Here is a 21,167-nt window from a genome sequence, read left to right as displayed (position 1 = left end):
AAATCCCCCCTAAGGGGCCTGGGGAGTCACGCCCTACAAACCACAGAGTCTCATCAGAGAGGCTTTAATTTTAACCCTCTAGCGTGGTCTGCCTTCTGACCTGACTCTGGCATAACCTCACATAACAAAAAAGAGAGGAAATCAAAATACTTTAACTCCAAATGTATTTCCTTGCCATATCTTGAAACTGCCTTGCAAAGTTGTCTCCTGTGGGAAAAATCTACATTCTGTAGAGAATCCCCTTTTCCCTTTTTTTTTTAAAGTTCTTTCCAGATCCAGGAGATAATCAGCTAAGAGCCAGGCACCCTTTTATGTTAGATAAGAAACATTTTAGGCCAGTGTGGTGGCTCACGCCTGTAATCCCTGCTCTTTTGGAGGCCGAGGCATGTGGATCACTTGAGGTCAGGAGTTCAAGACCAGCCTGACCAACATGGTGAAACCCTGTCTCTACTAAAAATACAACAAATTAGCAGGGCATGGTGGCGGGCGCCTGTAATCCCAGCTACTAGGGAGGCTGAGGCAGGAGAATTGCTTCAACCCAGGAGACAGAGGTTGCAGTGAGCAGAGATTGTGCCTCTGCACTGCAGCCTGGGATACAGAGTGAGATGCCACCTCAAAAAACGAAAAACAAATCCTGCTCCCTGTAAGCAGGACACAATTAGAAACATCGATTGTATTACCAAGGTTTGGACTGAATCACCATATTTAAGAAATGTGGGCTGGGAATGGTGGTTCACACCTATAATCCCAGCATTCTGGGAGGCCAAGGTAGACTACTTGAGCCCAGGAATTCAAGAGCAGCCTGGGTAACATAGTTCTAAATCTGAGATTTCCTTTATGATCAAAGATGGGTGGGAACCCCATTCTACAAGATAAAGGTCAACCTCAGAGAGACAGACTCTCCAGAACAGGTGAATTTATTTGGGAAGAGCAGAGGATTACTATCTGGGCTATGAGTGCTAGGAAGGATCCCAGGCATACACAGAGGGTCACAGCCAAGGGGACGCTTTTAAAGGACAGAAGTCCATGTAAGCTGCTTTTAAACAAGGTTTGTAGGTCACAAGCTGATCGCAGGAGTTGGCGATGGTTTTCTGGTGGAGACGGCCATGGTAGGTAAGCGTCTGGAGTTCATCTGGAATGCTACAGTCTTGAGGACGTGCTTTCGGGATGCCCTGTGTCTGGTCTACATGCAGGAGTGTCTTGTGATAAATCCTCTTATGGGCATGTGTGTGTGAGGGCTTCTTTGTGGCCCCCTGACTCCATTTTATTAGAGTTTGACATAAGTGACTCCATTTTGGTTCCAGCAACTTTCACATAAGGAAACTGAGGCTCAGAGAAGTCAAGGGACTTGCCCACACGTCCCAGCAACACTCTGCAGTGGAGGGGTGCAAACCCCGGCTTTCTCTGTGGATGGAGCTGCTGTGGGTGAGTGCAGGGTGCTGTGTGAACCAGAGAGGTGGTGCAGAGACCAGTGTGGGATGTGAGAGGATCCCTCGGGGAGGCAGTGCTGGTACAATTGGGATGGGGCAGAGGCGGAAGTGCGTGTGTGCCTAGAGGACAGAGCAAAGGCCTGGAGGGATCCACGCTCTCAACCGTTCAGTGCTGCTGCCCCTAAGAAGGCAGGGCACCGTATTTTCCAGGGTGACGCTGCCCCTGGGACTGGGCCTGGCCAACCTTGACCGAGAGAGCAAAGGGCTAGAATTGGGGAGGGTGGGATGAGTGAGGTTACTTGGCATGTTCTGTAGTCTCTTGGCCTCTCTCAAACAGCATCCCTCAGACAGAAGCAAGACCTTGCTTTGCAACCCTGGCAGCCAGGATGCAGTCATGTGACAGCTCCAGCAATCTGAGGCTGGGGGAGCCTGTGGTCTGGAGGAACAATGTGAGTTGGGAGCACAAGCCCGTCATGGCTAGACTCAGGTTTCTCTGCGTGACCCGTTGGAGGCAGGTGGGACGCTCACAGGAGGGTACAGCTCTTGGGGCCCACGCCCCAGCGTAACAGCTGCTGGTTCCAGTCGGTATAGGGCGGGTAGCGGATCTCCTTTAACTTCTCCAGGCCCGAGGGGGCGAGCAGGCAGGTGCGGTGGTGGGAGAAGGTGTCGAAGGTGAACTTGCCGTGGTACCGGCCCATCCCGCTGTGGCCTAGGTGGGCACAGAGAGCAAGGACCTGAGGCCAGGCTGCCCATGCAGCCCTAGCAGCAGGCTACTGCCCTGGCCAGGGGCACACAGCTGGCAGGGAGCTCAGAGAGAGCCAGGCCACTCACAGAGCCGTTGTACAGATAGAGAAACTGAGGCCTTGAGAGTCCCAGGGCCCGGATCAAGGTTGAACAGTGAGTGAAGGGACTTCCTCGGTCTGGGGTACCAAAACCAAGCTTTCCTGGGGGTGGAAATGGGCAGGTACCTACCAACTCCCCCCAGCGGCACAGACAGCAGAGACACATAGAGGAAGCCATCGTTGCCTGCAAAGCCGCCACTGCTGGTCCGCTCCAGCATCTGGTTCACAACCTGCCGAGGAGTGGGAACGTAGGTGGTGGGCTCCAGTCATGGGAAGAGGGCTTGAGCCCTGCATATTCCACAGTGGAGGTGAGCCTCATCCTCACATGCCCCTCCACCTGCCCCTCCACCCTCTAACAGGCAATAATCTCCCCTCTAAGCGTCTTCTGGGGACAACACCTCTCAGTGATGGCTGGGGTGCCGTGGGGTGAATACCAACATGGCGCAAAGACCAGGAAGCCCTGCAGGACCGCGGGGCCGGCAGCCTTGAGTCTAACGGCGAGGTTAGGATACTGCAGTGTGGGCTGCAGGCCCCACCGCGACCCACTGGGCTCTATCAGGCCCCCACTCTGCTCTGTCCCTGACCTCCATTCGGGGCCTCTGCTTGCCCATGCAGAATCTTTGCACAGTCCAGGTGCAGGCTGCACCAGCCAGGACAGAGGACGGGCCCGCTACATGCCTGGCGGGTTTGGACCCTGTCCTCTCTGCCAGGCATCCTTGCACCAGATGCGGTGGTACCAGCTGGCCTAGATATAGTCACCCTTGAGGCATCTGCTGCTCCAAAGCCCTCCTAGGAAGGGCTGTGAAAGGAAAGGAGCCAGTCTGTGCCCCCTTCAGCCCCTCCATTGCCCCCAGCCCGGCCGCACCCCCACCTGGCTGCTGTTGGAGAAGGCGTACAGGGCCAGGGGCTTCTCCCGCCTGTTGATGAACTCGATGGCCTCGTCCACACTCCGCACGTTCACGATGGGCAGGATGGGCCCGAAGATCTCCTCCTGCATCACCTGCTCCGTCTCCTGCACATCCACCAGCACCGTAGGGGCTGCCGGGCACCAAAGACCGTTCAGCCCCAGAGCCACAGTCAGGACAGCACCCAGGGGTGGGGGTAGAGATGGGGACAGGGCCACGGGCCAGGGCTCCAGGCCAGGATCCCAAGGTCTGACTTCCCATTGCTTCAGGCTTTGGAGTGTTTAGGGAAGAAAGTCTCCCCATAGACTCCCAGGAGGGACCCTAGGTCTTCCCCAGCCTGCTCAGGGCCTGTGGGGCCCAGAGAATCCCCCAATCTTGGTCTCACAGTCGGGGTGATGGGATTCTTAGAACCTTGGGGTTCATGAGGCGACAGCACCCCAGAATATTGGAGCCACAGTGTCCCATGAGCTGCTGAGCCATACGGCCCAGGAGACTGGGGGGCTCAGGACGGGGCCATCAGAGTTTAGAACCTGGGGATCGTGGGCTCGGAGAATCTGAGGTTGTGGCCTTTCAGGACAGCCGGTGGTGGGATGGGAGTTCCTCTTAGCACGCTGGGCCCTGGAGCCCTGGGATCCGAACTCAGCGAATCCAGGGCTGAGGGACCAGAGTTTAGCCTTGTGGGGCCACAGGCTCAGAAGCACAGAGACAGAGTCATGGCACTGGAGCCGTGGCTCAAGGCCGGGCTCTGACAGTGGGGCCGGCTTTCAGGTGCGGGTCCAGACTCGTGGCCCAGCCGTGGGCCCTCCCGTGAGGAGGGGTCTTGGCCCAGGTGGGCTGTGGTAGGGGCAGCAGGACTCACCGATGTAGCGATCGCTCTCGTCACTCTGGCCCCCAATGGCCACATGGCCGCAGCCCAGCAGTGCCCGCAGCCGCTGGAACTGTTTCTGGTTGATGATGCGGCCCAGGTTTGGGGAGCTCTGGGGGTCGTCGCCATAGAAACGGGTGATGGTGCTCTGCAGGGCGGGCAGCAGCCTCTCCTGCATCTCGGGGCTGCACAGGACGTAGTCGGGGGCCACGCAGGTCTGGCCGGCGTTGAAGTAGCGGAACCAGGCCACGCGGTTGGCCACGGTCTGGGGGTCGCAGTTGTCGTCCACGTAGCAGGGGTTCTTGCCCCCCAGCTCCAGGGTGACAGGTGTCAGGTGCTTGGCGGCAGCGGTCATGACAATCTTGCCCACACGAGGGCTCCCTGGGTGTGGAAGGAAACCAGAGTGGCCGTTCAGTGACCTGGGCCAGGCGGGATGGCCCAGCCCAGGGCCCCACTCCTCCCTGGAGAGGTATTGGAGTCAGTGGGCTCCCTAGGCACACGGTGAGGAGACCCCATCCTCAACTGGCCTTGACCACACGCTCCAGGCACCTGACTCTTGCCAGCTTTCCTCATAGAAAGTCCTGGCCTGCCTCACCGCTCTCCTGGCTGATGTGGCTCACACACTGGGACCTGCCTCCAGCCCGGCCACCCCAGGATCCAATTGCTCCAATGTGCCCAGGGCCTGGCCTGTGCAAGCAGATGGCCTCTGTGCCAGCTCCAGCTCGCATGTGTCGCCACTGCTGGTCCCAGCCTCCTCCCTCCACAGCCCTCCCACCCTCTGCCCTGCTGATCCCCTCCGCCTACTCTGGGAACCTGGCCTGGCCCCCTCACCCGTGAAGAAGATGTAGTCGAACTTGTGCTCCAGCAGCTGCCCTGTCTCCTGGGGCCCGCCCAGCACCACGGCAAAGCAGCTCTGCAAGGCAGGATGGGCGGCTCAGGGCAGCTCAGGGGCAGGCTTAGGGGCCAGCCGGGCCTCCTCAGCCTGCAAGGGTGAGGTATAGGGATGCCAGGCACTGCCGGGGCAGGGTCACCCTCACCTGGTCCAGGTACCGGGGCAGCACCTCAGCCAGGACCTTCTCTGTGCTCTGGCTGATTTCTGACGGCTTCAGCACCACACAATTCCCTGCAGGGGCAGAGGGGGACATCACTGGGGGAGCCCAGGGTCCCCATGCCCAACCAGGGGCTGGGTTCAGAGGGCCTGTGAGGCCGAGGGTGCCTCATAGGCAGGATTCCAGGGGCCTTTTTGGGAGGGGCTACTGGGCGGGAAGAGCCTGGGGTTCGGAACTCCCTCCTCACCTGCAGCGAGAGCGCCCACCAGGGGCACCAGGACCAGGTTCACGGGGTAGTTCCAGGGTGCGATGATGAGGACCAGGCCAAAGGGTTCTTTCCGGATGAAGACCGAGTCCAACTTCATGAACTGAGGCACAGGGCAGACGGTGAGGCCCTGCCAAGGGCTACCCCAAAGCCCACCCACTGCACACTTGGGGCCTCAGCTCCCCATGCGATGGAATCCCAGGAAAGACGAGAAAATCAGTGACTCGCCCGGGGCCTCGGTGGCAGAAGGGGGCCTGGACCAGAGCTGCCCGGTGCCCTGCCCTTCCCTCCCGCCGCCTGCCAGCAGGACTCACCAGGTTCGTGGAGCCCGGTTCGTCCTTCATCCAGGCCTGCAGGTTCTTGAGGGCATAGTCGACCTCATTCTGGGTAGTGATGATCTCAGATACGTCTGCCTCGAAGGCTGACTGTGGTGGAGGTGGAATTGAGAGAGGTCAGGCCCAGACCCAGGCCAGGAGGGGTCTAGAATTTGAGGAGGGCACACGCAGACACCACCACCACCGGACACATAAAGACAGCTCCTATGGGAGGCACTGTGGTTCCCTGGGAACTGTGCATGGCTGCGATTCTGATCGGTGACTTCCTGGCTGTGTGGTCTTGGGCAAGCGATGTTAACCCCCAAGTGCCGCAGTTTCCTCATTTGCGACATGGGGACAGCCATCGAGCCTGCATCACAGGGTGGCTGTGAGTGTTCAGGAGTGAAGGTCAGGTGCCTGCCACACTCCACATGCCAGGGAAGGAGGTCTGTTAAACAAACAGGGATAAAACTAGGGACACAGCCAGTCACTAGGGGGCATGGACCCTCCTGAAAGAGGACAGGGATGCCGCTCCAGCCCCTGCCTGGGCCCACCCTCCACGGCCCACCTTATGCAGGTCCTGGGCCAGCGCGTCTTGCAGGAGCTGCTTGTTTTCTTGAAGGAAGCGGCCCAGGCCTTGGAGCTGCGCAGCCCTGAACTCGGCCGACCGCGTGCGCCCCGACTTGAAGGCCTCCCGCAGCCGCCGCAGCGTGTCCTGGCAGGGGTCTATCCTGTCAGACAGGGCAGAGTGAACTGGATGGCTGGGTTGCTCCTCCTTCACAGGCACCCTCCAGCCACCCCAGAGTCTGCACACCCTTGCCCCACCTGCACCCATGGGGACTCACAGACACCCCACCTCATACACACACAGACCCACTCGACCCCACGGAGCTGGGGCTGCTTGCGCCACCCCCCCCACTCACCTGCCTCCCAGGCGTGTCCATGAGGGAGGGCCCTGGGCTTGACCTCCCCCACTCCAGGGAGAGGATCCCCCTCCTGGGCTCTCTGGAAGCCCAGCACACCCCACACCTCGGGTGACCACCATCCCAGCTCTTCACTGCCCTTCCCCTCCTTGCACAGACACATACCCACCCACGTTGGCACCTGGCCACCGCTCCACCCAGACCACTCAGATGGAACAGAGCTCTCCCTGGGGCCTCCCTCCCTTCTGGGTCTCGGAGGGTTCTTTGCTCCAGAGCTCACAGAGCTTTGAGGTGGCAGATGGGGAAACTGAAGCCATAGACGCGCCTTAGCGCTGAGGAGGGTTTGGCACCCGCTCTGGGGAGGGGGTGGCACTCGGCTGGTCGTAGAAGGAAGCAGAAGCGGAGGAGAGAGCTCCGGGGTTGGTATCCGTGGGCACAGGTGGCAGGTGAAGGTAGGTTGGCAGAGCTGAGACTGCCCCAGGGCATGAACCCCTCTGGGCTTTAGCCTGAGGACCCAAGGGAACCCTGGTGGGTTCTGGAGAGGAGGAAGGATCAGGACCCCGGGGGTGGGGGAAGGGGTCCAGGGGGACACTCAGGAGGATTGCCAGGTCCTAGCAAGGGGATTCTGAGCATTCCAGCCCAGGGGCTGAAGAATGGCGCGCAAATCCTGTGTCTTTGTGTATCCGTGGGTCTGTCTGTGTCTTTGTGTCTCTGTGTCTTTGTATATCTTTGTGTCTTTGTGTGTCTATGTGTGGGTCTCTCTGTGTATGGCTGTCTTTGTGTCCTTGTGTGTGTATGGGTGTCCGCGTGTGTCTGTGTATGTATGGGTGCTGTGTGTCTTTGTGTGTATGTGTCTGTATGTCTGTGTGTCTGTGTGTATGGCTCTGTGTGTCTGTATGTATCTGTGCGTGTGTAGGTGTCTGTTTGTCAGTGTGTGTCTGGGTGTCTGTGTGTGTATGGGTGTCTGTGGGTCTGTGTGCGTCTGTGTGTCTGTATGTGTATGGGTGTCTGTGTGTCTGTGTGTGTATGGTTGTCTGTATATGGGTGTGTGTGTGTCTGTGTCTGTGTGTGTGTGTGTGTGTATGGGTGTTTGAGTGTGTATCAGTGTCTGTGTGTGTATGGGTGTCTGTGTGTGTATAGATGTCTGTGTTTGTGAGTCTGTGTGTCTGTGTGTGTATGGGTATCTATGTGTCTGTGTGTCTGTGTGTGTATGGGTGTCCATGTGTCTGTGTGTCTGTGTGTGTCTGTGTGTCTGTGTGTGTATGGGTGTGTGTGTATGTGGGTATCTATGTGTCTGTGTGTCTGTGTGTGTATGGGTGGCTGTGTGTCTGTGAGTATCTGGGTGTGTATGGGTGTGTGTCTGTGTGTGTACGGGTGTCTCTGTGTCTGTGTGTGTGTGTGTGTACGGGTGTCTCTGTGTCTGTGTGTCTGTGTGTGTACGGGTGTCTCTGTGTCTGTGTGTCTGTGTGTGTACGGGTGTCTCTGTGTCTGTGTGTGTGTGTGTGTACGGGTGTCTCTGTGTCTGTCTGTGTGTGTACGGGTGTCTCTGTGTCTGTGTGTCTGTGTGTGTACGGGTGTCTCTGTGTCTGTGTGTCTGTGTGTGTACGGGTGTCTCTGTGTCTGTGTGTGTGTGTGTGTACGGGTGTCTCTGTGTCTGTGTGTGTGTGTGTGTACGGGTGTCTCTGTGTCTGTGTGTCTGTGTGTGTACGGGTGTCTCTGTGTCTGTGTGTCTGTGTGTGTACGGGTGTCTCTGTGTCTGTGTGTCTGTGTGTGTACGGGTGTCTCTCTCTGTGTCTGTGTGGTGTGTGTGTACGGGTGTCTCTGTGTCTGTGTGTCTGTGTGTGTACGGGTGTCTCTGTGTCTGTGTGTCTGTGTGTGTACGGGTGTCTCTGTGTCTGTGTGTCTGTGTGGTACGGTGTCTCTGTGTCTGTGTGTCTGTGTGTGTACGGGTGTCTCTGTGTCTGTGTGTCTGTGTGTGTACGGTGTCTCTGTGTCTGGTGTGTGTGTGTGTAGGGTGTCTCTGTGTCTGTGTGTCTGTGTGTGTACGGGTGTCTCTGTGTCTGTGTGTCTGTGTGTGTACGGGTGTCTGTGTGTCTGTGTTTCTGTGTGTGTATGGGTGTCCGTGTGTCTGTGTGTCTGTGTGTGTATGGGTGTCTGTATGTCTGTGTGTGTATGTGGGTATCTATGTGTCTGTGTGTCTGTGTGTGTATGGGTGGCTGTGTGTCTGTGAGTATCTGGGTGTGTATGGGTGTGTGTCTCTGTGTCTGTGTGTGTATGGGTGTCTGTGTGTCTGTGTTTCTGTGTGTGTATGGGTGTCTCTGTGTCTGTGTGTGTACGGGTGTCTGTGTGTGTGTGTGTGTACGGGTGTCTCTGTGTCTGTGTGTCTGTGTGTGTACGGGTGTCTCTGTGTCTGTGTGTCTGTGTGTGTACGGGTGTCTCTGTGTCTGTGTGTCTGTGTGTGTACGGGTGTCTCTGTGTCTGTGTGTCTTTCTGTGTATGGGTGTCTGTGTGTGTGTGTATGGACATCTGTGCATCTGTGTGTGTCTTTGTGTGTATGAGTATCTGTGTTTGTGTGTGTACAGGTGCCTACGTGTGTGTTTGGGTGTCTGTATGTCTGTGTCTTTGTGTGTCTGTGTGTATGGGTGCCTGTGTCTATGTGTGTTGTGTGTGTGTATGGTTGTCTGTATGTCTGTGTGTGTCTGTGTATGGCTGTCTGTGTGTCTGTGTATATCTGTGTGTGTATGGGTGTCTGTGTGTCTGTGTGTCTATGGATGTCTGTGTGTCTGTGTGTGTTTGGGTGTCTGTGTCCATGTGTCTGTGTGTGTATGGGTGTGTGTCTGTGTGTGTATGAGTGTCTGTGTGTATGGGTGTCTCTCTCCAAGTGTGTCATGTGTGTGTCTGTGTGTTTCTGTGTGTCCTTGGGTGTATGAGTGTCTGTGTGTGCACGAGTGCTGTGTCCATGTGTGTCTGTATGTATGGGTGTCTGTGTGTGTATGGGTGTCTGTGTGCATGTGTGTTTGTGTGTGTATGGGTGTGTGTCTGTGTGTATCTGTGTGTGTATGGGTGTCGGTGGATCTGTGTGTGTATGGGTGTCTGTGTCCATCTGTGTCTGTTTATGGGTGTCTGTGCCCATGTGTGTCTGTGTGTGTATGGGTGTCTGTGTGTGTATGGCTGTTTGTGTCCATGTGTGTTCTGTGTCTGTCTACATGTGGACTTCAGTTATCTCATCCCTCAGCTGCAGGTCACAGGGCCATACCCAGGGTTGCTGCCTCAGACTCGTATTGCTGAGGGCAGTGGAGGTGAGTGGTTAGCAGGGCCTTGGCATCCCCAGTGAGTGTCCTGGAGGCCAGTGCACCATCTGCACTTGCACCGCACCAGGCACTCTTTTCATATGTGATGCAGGGACAGTGCTCCCCTGTGCACAGAGCCAGCTGAACCAATGGCAGAAGTCCCTGTCCTTATGAATGACAAGATGAGGAGAGCGGCCCCTGCCTGGCTCAGGTCCCAGCTGAAGAATGTGGGGAGACAGGAACCATGCTGGGCACCTTCCCGGCCACACCTGCAGATGCAGCCTCCCTCCCCTGGGCAGCGTCGCCACCATTCCTGGCACAGGACCCCCACACTCAGTGTCCGGCACCCCCGCGTGAGGGCCTGGAGGAGGACACAGCATCCAGGGCTTCGCAAATATTCATCTACCGTCTTTGCTCAAGCCCTGTCTTGGGCTACAACCTGGGTGGGTCCTGGGCCCTTCTCTAGTAGCGGGCAGTTTTGGCCTGCAGCGCTTCCAGGTCTTCAGATTCCAGGGCCCTGCCCCAAAGCTGTGCCTGGAATTCAAGCATCAGCAGCCTCCACCTGGCGCTCAAGCAGCTCCTGGTCACATCAGCTCAGCTCTAACCTCTTCCAATGCTCCCTGATGCCTTTGGAGGGATGATCGCCTCCGCCCTGAATCAAGGCCCAGATTGGAGGAGTCTGGATGAGCTATGGCACACAGATGTCCCGCTGTTCATCCCAGGAACCTGGCCTGAGCATGGTCACAACTTTCCCAGGTGAGGCAGGTGGGGCAGAGGAACCCCTGCCCTTTCTGAGCTGTCATCGCCTGTCCTCACGTGTGCACATCTGGTGCTCAGTGAAATAATCACGGAGCCAGCAGCATCTGCCTGACGGATGAGGAAACGGATGAGGAAACAGACCCTGGCTGGAGCCAGACCCAAGCCCCGCCTCTCATCCAAGGTGCTTTCTTGTCCCGCCCACCTGCTGCAGGGCAGGGGTCCGGGCGCTTGCTGGGGCGGGGCTGACTGGTGGGAAAGGGAAATATCTTGGGCCCCCAAAATCACTAAGCTAAAAGGAAGATTCAAGCTGGAAACTGATCAGGGTCAACCTGCCTCCCCTTTATTTATTTATTTATTTTTTTTTCTGAGACGAAGTTTTGCTCTTGTTGCCCAGGCTGGAGTACAATGATGCGATCTCAGCTCACCACAACCTCTGCCTCCCAGGTTCAAGTAATTCTCCTGCCTCAGCCTCCCAAGTAGCTGGGATTACAGGCATGCACCACCACGCCCAGCTAATTTTGTACTTTTAGTAGAGACGGGTTTCTCCAAGTTGAGGCTGGTCTCGAACTCCTGACCTCAGGTGATCCGCCGGCCTCAGCCTCCCAAAGTGCTGGGATTACAGGTGTGAACTACCTGGTCCGGCCCCTGCCTCTCATTTTATTCACGGCCACCCCCCACTGCTCACCGAGATAGATGCATATTCTGATTGCCTCCTTTGCAAAGGCTCATCAGAAACTCAAAAGAATGCAGTCTGTCACCTACCTACAACCTGGAAGCTCCCCCACCCCCACCCCCACCCCCTGCTTCAAGATGTCCCTGCCTTTCTGTATGGAACCAACGTACTTCACATATATATATATATAATGTGTATAGATAATGTATATACATGTATTTTATGTACGTGTGTGTGTGTATATGTGTGTGTGTGTATATGTATGTGTGTGTATATATATATTATATATATATATATTTTTTGAGACAGAGTTTCTCTCTTGTTGCCCAGGCTGGAGTGCAGTGGCACCATCTCGGCTCACTGCAACCTCCGACTCCCAGGTTCAAGCGATTCTCCTGCCTCAGCCTCCCGAGTAGATGGGATTACAGGTGACCGCCACCATGCCCTGCTAATTTTGTGTTTTTAGTAGAGACGGGGTTTCACCATGTTGGTCAGGCTGGTCTCAAAGTCCCTATCTCAGGTTATCTGCCCGCCTCGGCCCCCCAAAGTGCTGGAATTACAGGCGTGAACCACTGCGCCCAGCCTTGTTACATCTCCTGTCTCCCTAAAATGTGTAAAACCAAGCTGTGCCCCGACCACCTTGGGCACATGTTGTCAGGACATCCCCAGGCTGTGTCACAGGTGCACGTCCTCAACTTTGGCAAAATAAACTTTTTTTTTTTTCTTTGAGATGGAGTCTCGTTCTGTCACCAAGGCTGGAGTGCAAGTGGCGTGATCTCGGCTCACTGCAACCTCTACCTCCCGTGTTCAAGTGATTCTCCTGCCTCAGTCTCTGGAGTAGCTGGGATTACAGGCGTGCACCCCCATGCCCAGCCAATTTTTGTAACTTTTAGTAGCGACAGGATTTCACCATGTTGGCCAGGCTGGTTTCAAACTCCTGTCCTCAAGTGATCCACCCGCCTCAGCCTCCTAAAGTGCTGGTATTACAGACGTGAGCCACAACACCTGGCCACAAAATGAACTTCCTTTTTTTTTTTTTTTTTTTGACAGAGTCTCGCTCTGTCGCACAGGCTAGAGTGCTGTGGTGTGATCTCGGCTCACTGCAAACTCCACCTCCCGGGTTCACGCCATTCTCCAGCCTCACCCTTCTGAGTAGCTGGGACTACAGGCGCCTGCCAGCACACCTGGCTTATTTTTTGTATTTTTAGTAGAGACAGGGTTTCATCGTGTTAGCCAGGATAGTCTCGATCTCCTGACCTTGTGATCCACCCGCCTCGGCCTCCCAAAGTGCTGGGATTACAGGCAAAATAAACTTTCTAAATTAATTGAGACCTGTCTCAGATTTTCTGCGTTTATACTGGGGACCCCCGGCTGCTCACCAGGCAGCTCCTGACTGACCCTGGGTCACATAGGTGAACACTCCAGACTTGGCCAGCCCTCACGGAGCTCACAGTCCACACATGGAACAATTATATCATTAGAAACATGATCGGTGTGGCCTGGGTTTCTTCCAGAGGCGGCCAGAGACCAACCCCTGGCTCTGACTGCCATGGGGAAGTCGTAGGGGAGGGCCTCTTGGAGGGCCAGCGATCTGGACAGAGGCACCAACATGTGCAAAAGCCCTGTGGGGGTAGATGCTGAGAAATAAGACACAGCGGCAAGTGGAGGCCTGATGGGACCTGTCATATGGAGAGGGACTCATTCCCTTGGCAGTGGCCACACCTGGTGCAGGGCCCAGAAGGAAGTCAGAGCTGACATCTGAGGCCAGGCAGCTGGCATGCACAACTCATTTAAGCCTCACAGCTATTATTATTACCCAGTTGGAAAGATGGGGAAACCGAGGCTCTGAGAGACGACCTGATTTGCCCTCCTCACAGCCTCAGTGTGAGGAGGGAGGCCCCCCAGCCCCTCTCCTCACACCAGCCCTGTGACCACAGTGACCACGTGCCAATGTGTGCCTTGCGCCTTTCACTGTCTTCTCAACATCTTCCTGCAGTTTCCAGACTTTCTTTTTTTTTTGGGGGGACAGAGTCTCTGCCGCCCAGGCTGGAGTGCAGTGGCCGGATCTCAGCTCACTGCAAGCTCCGCCTCCCGGATTTACGCCATTCTCCTGCCTCAGTCTCCTGAGTAGCTGGGACTACAGGCGCCCGCCACCTCGCCCAGCTAGTTTTTTGTATTTTTTAAGTAGAGACGGGGTTTCACTGTGTTAGCCAGGATGGTCTCGATCTCCTGACCTCATGATCCGCCCGTCTTGGCCTCCCAAAGTGCTGGGATTACAGGCTTGAGCCACTGCGCCCGGCCGCAGTTTCCAGACTTTCTAAATGCGAATGTAGTATTTCTAGAACCAGAAACAAGCAATGCATGTTGCTTTTAAAATCTGAAACCAAAGATCCAATTTTCACCTCAACTTCCAAGAAGCTCTCTGCTTCCAATCCCCGATTCTCCGGCACCTCCTGATCACAGCCCTGGTGCCCCCCACCGAGTCCTTGTCTGTCCACAAAGCTGCCTTCTCCCCTAACCTGGGAGCTCCTCAAAGGGAGGACAGGGTCTGTCCCTATCCCTGGGGCTCCTGGGGAACAGGCTTCATTTCCGGGGGTGCTTCCCGGGAGCCTGCCACAGGGCAAGGTGAGGCTCAGAAGACACCAGTGCCCACCTCCCTCTCCTGAGCAAGGCCTGTGCCCATGGCCCTGCAGCCACAGGCCCCTTGGTAGGCTCGCCTCCTGATCCACGTGCCATGGGCACACATCCCCTTCCCTCCATGCCCCTGGTTCCCACCAGTGCCCTTTACCTTGAGCTCCCTCTGCCCAGCCCTCACCCCTGTGCCCCACATACCCCAGCGTGGGCTCTGCCCCTGGGCTCTTCACTGCACCTCCATCCCCTTTCTTGGACATGCTGCCTTCAGATGCGCAGGCTCTGCTCCTACCCCAGGCCTGAGCCCTGCTCTGCTGACTGCGATCCTCCCGGGAGCCTGGCAGCTCCCAAACCAACTCCCGTTCCCACGCCTGGCAATGGGGTAATCATTGGGGTGATGCTCAGGGTTACCCAATAGGCATGGGGCAGGGCTGCACATCCTCATTACGACACCTACCTTTTTGTCACTGCCAGGATCTAGAGCTGCTCTGTATCTGCCCTGTTCTTCCAGGGCCATGCCCCCAGGGACCACACTGCACAGCCGGCTTGGGAACAGGTTGGACAAGTCAAGGCTGTCTGAAGCTTTGCTGTGTGGTTACTGGAATGGGCTAGCAGGGAGTTACCTGATCAGGAAAAAAGATCCCCAGGGGAAGGTCACAGGATGAAAATATCAGCAAGATCCTGGTGGCAAATGTTGCCTCCACCAGGAAGTCCTCCTAGGACCCAGCCACAGTGGTCCCATGCCACCCATGGCCCCATCTAGGGTCTCTATGCTAAATCTTCATCTCCCTCCTCTCCTCTCCTCTCCTCTCCTCACTCTTCAGGGTTCACAGGTCAAGATGAGCAACTGTGGCTCTATTTCCACTCTCAATGTGCCCAGCTGGCATAGTCAGGGCAGAGGAAGGGGCCGAGACCTTTGCAGAGAGAACCTTGATGGGCGACGGCACCTGTAGCTCTTGGACGGTGCATTGTTCATTAGTTTATTTATTTACTGTGCAACCGTGGGTAAGTTACTTAATGTCTCTGAGCCTTTCAGAAGTTAACAGTAACACCTAATTGCCGTGGTTCTTGAGAGGGTCACAGAGAGAGACGTGAGAATGGAAAAGGCAGATCACAGCTCCTAGCACAAAATCAGTGCCCCTCAACGTTGCCTGCTAATGTTTCCACAAGTATTTGCTGAGCACCTTCTAGGTTCCCGGGGGCAGAATGAGCTCAGGTCCCACTATTGTCCTTCATGGATGGTGTGACCCTGTCCCCACCCCACCTTCCCCCGAGCCTGAGGCCAAGGACACGCCCTGCTGAGGGCTGTAGAGAGTCTCTTGGCAGAGTGTGCAGCTCTGTGGGCAGGAGGGACATCTGAGATAACCCTTGGTTGTGACTGGAGCCAGCCCAGTGGAGGCCACAGCCTGTGACCAAGCCCTGGCCCCGGAATCCTCGGTAGCTAAAGATGCAAATGCCAATGTGACACCAGGAACCGACCTCGGGATGGGGAAGGGGACACAGGGCAGAATCCTAGGGCCCATCTAAGAGCAGCAGATGGGTTATGGCCACTGGGGAGGTCCACTGCCTCCAAACCACTGAATTGTACACTGTAAATGGGTGAGTTGTATGGGATATGAATTCTATCTCAGAAGCTGTTTTGTTTTGCTCTGTTAAACTGAACTGACAAGAAGCCTGAATAGGCTACAAATAAATTAAAAGACGGTCAACCTCAGTAGCAATTGTTAAAATGTAAAATAGGCCTGGTGCAGTGGCTCACATGTGTACTTTTGGGAGGCCAAGGCTGGTGGATCACTTGAGGTTAGGAGTTCCAGATCAGCCTGGCCAGCATGATGAAACCCTGTCTCTACTAAAAATACAAAAAATTAGCCAGGTGTAGTGGCATGTTCCTGTAATTCCAGCTACTTGGAAGGCTGAGGCGGGAGAATTGCTGGAACCTGGGAGGCAGAGGTTGCAGTGAGCCGAGATCACACCATTTGCACTCCAGACTGGGCAACAAGAGAAAATTGAAATCGTATCAAGCATGCTCTCAGACCACAGTAGAATAAAACTGGAAATCAACTCAAAAAAGAACCTTTGAAACCATGCAAATACCTGGAATTTAAATAACCTGCTCCTGAATGAGCATTGGGTCAAAAAAAAATCAAGATGGAAATTTAAAAAAGTCTTCAAATGAATGACAATAGTGACACAATCTATCAAAACCTCTGGGATATAGCTAAGGCTGTGCTAAGAGGAACATTCATAGCCCTAAATGCCTACATCAAAAAGTCTGAAAGAACACAGACAATCTAAGGACACATCTCAAGGAACAGAGAAACAAGAACAAACCAAACCCAAACCCAGCAGAAGAAAGGAAATAACCAAGATCAGAGCAGAATTAAATGAAATTGAAACAGAAAAAAAATACAAAAGGTAAATGAAACAAAAAGCTTGTTCTTTGACAAGATAAATAAAATTGATAGACAATTAGCAAGATTAACCAAGAAAAGAAGAGAGAAAATCCAAATAACCTCACTGAGAAATAAAACAGGAGAGATTACTGTCAGACCTCTGAGCCCAAGCCTGCATGTATACATCCAGATGGCCTGAAGCAAGTGAAGAATCACAAAAGAAGTGAAAATGGCGGTTCCTGCCTTAACTGATGACATTGCCTTGTGAGATTCCTTCTCCTGGCTCAGAAGCTCCCCCACTGAGCACCTTCTGACCCCCACCCCTGCCTGCTAAAGAACAACCCCCATTGACTGTAATTTTCCATTACCTACCCAAATCCTATAAAACGGCCCCACCCCATCTCCCTTCGCTGACTCTTCCAACTCAGCCCACCTGCACCCAGGTGATTAAAAAGCTTTATTGCTCACACAAAGCCTGTTTGGTGGTCTCTTCACATGGACGTGCGTGAAATGTGGTGCCATGACTCGGATCAGGGGATGTCCCTTGGGAGATCAATCCCCTGTCCTCCTGCTCTTTGCTTCGTGAGAAAGATCCACCCACTACCGCTGGTCCTCAGACCAACCAGCCCAAGGAACATCTCACCAATTTTAAATCGGGTAAGCGGCCTCTCTTTACTCTCTTCTCCAATCTCTCTCACTATCCCTCAACCTCTTTCTCCTTTCAATCTTGGCACCATCCTTCAATCTCTCCCTTCTCTTAATTTCAATTCCTTTCCTTTTCTGGTAGAGACAGAGGAGACACCGTGAACCCAAGACTCTGCAACCTGTCACAGACAAGGGAAGACAGCCTTCTCTTGGTGTTTAATCACTGTGGGGACGCCAGCTTGATTATTCACCCACGTTTCAGAGGTGTCTGATCACCACGGGGATGCCTGCCTTGAACCTTCACCCTTCATGGCAAGCACCACTTTTGGGGGGCAAGCACCCCCCAACTCCTTCTCTCTGTGTCTCCACCCTCTCTTTTCTCTGGACTTGCCTCCTTCACTATGGGCAAATTTCCATGCTCCATTCCTTCTTCTCCCTTAGCCTGTGTTCTCAAGAACTTAAAACCTCTTCAACTCTGACCTAAACCTAAATGCCTAATTTTCTTCTACAATGCCGCTTGACCCCAATACAAACTCGACAGTTGTTCCAAATAGTCAGAAAACGGCACTTTCGATTTTTCCATGCTACAAGATCTAGATAATTCTTGTGGTAAAATGGGCAAATGGTCTGAGATGCCTGATGTCCAGGCATTCTTTTACACATCGGTCCCTCCCTAGTTTCTGTTCCCAATGCAACTCCTTCCAAATCTTCCTTCTTTCCCTCCTGCCTGTCCCCTCAGTCCCAATCCCAAGCATCACTGAGTCTTTCCAATCTTCGTTTTCTACGGACCCATCTGACCTCTCCCCTCCTCCCCAGGCTGCTCCTCGCCAGGTGGATCCAGGTCCCAATTCTTCCTCAGCCTCTGCTCCTCCACCCTATAATCCTTTTATCACCTCCCCTCCTCACACCTGGTCCGGCTTACAGTTTCTAGTCCTCCCTCACCTGCCCAGCAATTTCCTTTTAAAGAGGTGGCTGGAGCTAAAGGAATAGTCAAGGTTAATGCTCCTTTTTCTTTTTTTTTTTTTTTTGAGATGGAGTCTGGCTGTGTCGCCCAGGCTGGAGTGCAGTGGCTGGATCTCAGCTCACTGCAAGCCCCGCCTCTTGGGTTCACGCCATTCTCCTGCCTCAGCCTCCCAAGTAGCTGGGACTACAGGTGCCTGCCACCACGCCTGGCTAATTTTTTGTATTTTTAGTAGAGACGGGGTTTCACCGTGTTAGCCAGGATGGTCTCGATCTCCTGACCTCGTGATCTGCCCATCTCGGCCTCCCAAAGTGCTGGGATTACAGGCGTGAGCCACCGCGCCCGGCGGCTCCTTTTTCTTTATCTGACCTCTCCCAAATCAGTTAGCATTTAGGTTCTTTTTCATCAAAGATAAAACCCCAGCCCAGTTCATGGCTCATTTGGCAGCAACCCTGAAACACTTTACAGCCCTAGACCCTAAAAGGTCAAAAGGCCATCTTACTCTCAATATACATTTCATTACCCAATCTGCTCCTGATGTTAAATAAAATTCCAAAAATTAAATTCCGACCCTCCAACCCCACAACGGGACTTAATTAACCCGCCTTCAAGGTGTGCAATAATAGAGTGAGGCAGCCAAGTAGCAACATATTTCTGAGTTGCAATTCTTTGCCTCCACTGTGATAGAAACCCCAGCCACACCTCCAGCACACACGAACTTCAAAATGTCTAAGCTGCAGCAGTCAAGCATTCCTACAGGACCTTCTCCATCAGGATCTTGCTTCAAGTGCTAGAAATCTGGCCACTGGGCCGAGGAATGCCCTCAGCCCAGGATTCCTCCTAAACCTTTTCCCATCTGTGCAGGACCCCACTGGAAATCAGACTATCCAACTCACTCAGCAGCCATGCCCAGAGCCCCTGGAACTCTGGCCCAAGGCTCTCTGACAACTTCCCACATCTTCTCGACTTAGGGGTTGAAGACTGACGCTGTCCAATCACCTCGAAGCTTCCTGGACCATCACAGATGCTTTGGATAACTCTTGCAGTGCAGGGTAAGTCCATCCCCTTCTTAATCAATATGGACGCTACCCACTCCACATTACCTTCTTTTCAAAGGCCTGTTTCTCTTACCTCCATAACTGTTGTGGGTATGCTTCTAATCCTCTTAAAACTCCCAAACTCTGGTGCCAACTTGGACAATTTTATTTTATGCACTCTTTTTTAGTTATCCCCACCTACCTAGTTCCCTTATTAGGCTGAGATATTTTAACAAACTTATCTGCTTCCCTGACTATTTCTGGACTACAGCCACACCTCATTGCTGACCTTTTCCCCAGTTCTAAGCCTCCTTCACAACCTCCCCTTGTATCTCCCCACCTTGATCCACAAGTATAGGACACCTCTACTCCCTCCTTGGTGACCGATCATTCACCCCTTACCATCCCATCCCATTAAAACCTAATCACCCTTACACCGCTCAACACCAATATCCCATCCCACAGCATGCTTTAAAAGGATTAAAGCACCAGGCATGGTGGCTCACGCCTGTAATCCCTGCACTTTGGGAGGCGGAGGTGGGCAGATCATGAGGTCAGGAGATCGAGACCATCCTGGCTAACACAGTGAAACCCTGTCTCTACTAAAAATACAAAAAATTAACCGGGTACAGTGGCAGGCACCTGTAGTCCCAGCTACTCAGAAGGCTGAGGCAGGAGAATGGCGTGAACCCAGGAGGCGGAGCTTGCAGTGAGCCGAGATCACGCCACTGCACTCCAGCCTGGGCGACAGAATGAGACTCTGCCTCAAAAAACAAAAACAAAAACGGATTAAAGCCTGTTATCACTTGCCTGTTACAGCATGAGCTTTTAATGCCTATAAACTCTCCTTACAATTCCCCCATTTTACCTGTTCAAAAACCCAACAGGTCTTACAGCTTAGTTCAGGATCTGTGCCTTATTAACCAAATGGTTTTGCCTATCCACCCCATGGTGCCAAACCCATATACTCTCCTATCCTCAATATCTCCCTCCACAACCCCTCCACAACCCATTATTCTGTTTTGGATCTCAAACATGCTTTCTTTACTATTCCTTTACACCCTTCATTCCAGCCTGTCTTCGCTTTCACTTGGACTGACCCTGACACTCCTCAGGCTCAGCAAATTACCTGGGCTGTACTGCCGCAAGGTTCACGGACAGCCCCCATTACTTCAGTCAAGCCCAAATTTCTTCCTTATCCATTACTTATCTTGGCATAATTATTCATAAAAACACATATGCTCTCCCTGCCAATTGTGTCCTACTGATCTCTCAAAGCCCAACCCCTTCTACCAAACAACAACTCCTTTCCTTCCTGGGCATGGTTGGATACTTTCGCCTTTGGATACCTGGTTTTGCCATCCTAACAAAACCATTACATAAACTCACAAAAGGAAACCTAGCTGACCCCATAGATCCTAAATCCTTTCCCTACTCCTCTTTCCATTCAATGAAGACAGCTTTTGAGACTGCTCCCACACTAGCTCTCCCTGACTCATCCCAATCCTTTTTTCATTACACACAGCCAAAGTGCAGGGCTGTGTGGTTGAAATTCTTACACAAGGACCGGGACCATGCCCTGTGGCCTTTTCATCCAAACAACTTGACCTTATTGTTTTAGCCTAGCCCTCATGTTTGAATGCGGCAGCTGCCACTGCCTTAATACTTTCAGAGGCCCTCGATGTGGGGAAAAGAAAGAGAGATCAGACTATTACTGTGTCTATGTAGAAAGAAGTAGACATAAGAGACTCCATTTTGTTCTGTACTAAGAGAAATTCTTCTGCCTTGAGATGCTGTTAATCTGTAACCCTAGCCCCAACCCTGTGCTGGCAGAGACATGTGCTGTGTTGACTCAAGGTTTAATGGATTTAGGGCTATGCAGGTTGTGCGTTGTTAAAAAGGTGCTTGAAGGCAGTATGCTTGTTAAAAGTCATCACCATTCTCTAATCTCAAGTACCCAGGGACACAATACACTAGGGAAGGCGCAGGGACCTCCGCCTAGGAAAGCCAGGTATTGTCCAAGGTTTCCCCCATGTGACAGCCTGAGATATGGCCTCGTGGGAAGGGAAAGACCTGACTGTCCCCCAGCCTGACACCCGTAAAGGGTGTGTGCTGAGGAGGATGAGTGAAAGAGGAAGGCCTCTTTGCAGCTGAGATAAGAGGAAGGCATCTGTCTCCTACTCGT

General features: G+C 53.6%; 1 protein-coding gene across 1 annotated transcript; it reads right to left on the bottom strand.

Moving 5' to 3' along the window:
* Positions 1–899: 899 nt before the first annotated feature.
* Positions 900–14,473, bottom strand: ALDH3B2 (aldehyde dehydrogenase 3 family member B2). Its single transcript, XM_033205661.1, has 10 exons — positions 14,148–14,473; positions 6,239–6,401; positions 5,671–5,781; positions 5,339–5,459; positions 5,080–5,165; positions 4,874–4,955; positions 4,037–4,423; positions 3,144–3,310; positions 2,403–2,502; positions 900–2,139 (listed from the first exon to the last, which is right to left on the bottom strand). Exons 1-10 carry the CDS (start codon positions 14,204–14,206, stop codon positions 1,955–1,957), a joined length of 1,461 nt encoding a protein of 486 aa, XP_033061552.1. The 5' UTR covers positions 14,207–14,473; the 3' UTR covers positions 900–1,954.
* Between the last annotated feature and the right edge of the window lie 6,694 nt (positions 14,474–21,167).

This window comes from Trachypithecus francoisi, unplaced genomic scaffold (genome assembly GCF_009764315.1).
Source record: "Trachypithecus francoisi isolate TF-2019V2 unplaced genomic scaffold, Tfra_2.0 Lachesis_group8, whole genome shotgun sequence".
Taxonomy (NCBI): Eukaryota; Metazoa; Chordata; class Mammalia; order Primates; family Cercopithecidae; genus Trachypithecus; species Trachypithecus francoisi.
The sequence above is the reverse complement of the archived record's forward strand: the minus strand, read 5'-3'. Positions and strand labels throughout refer to the sequence as shown.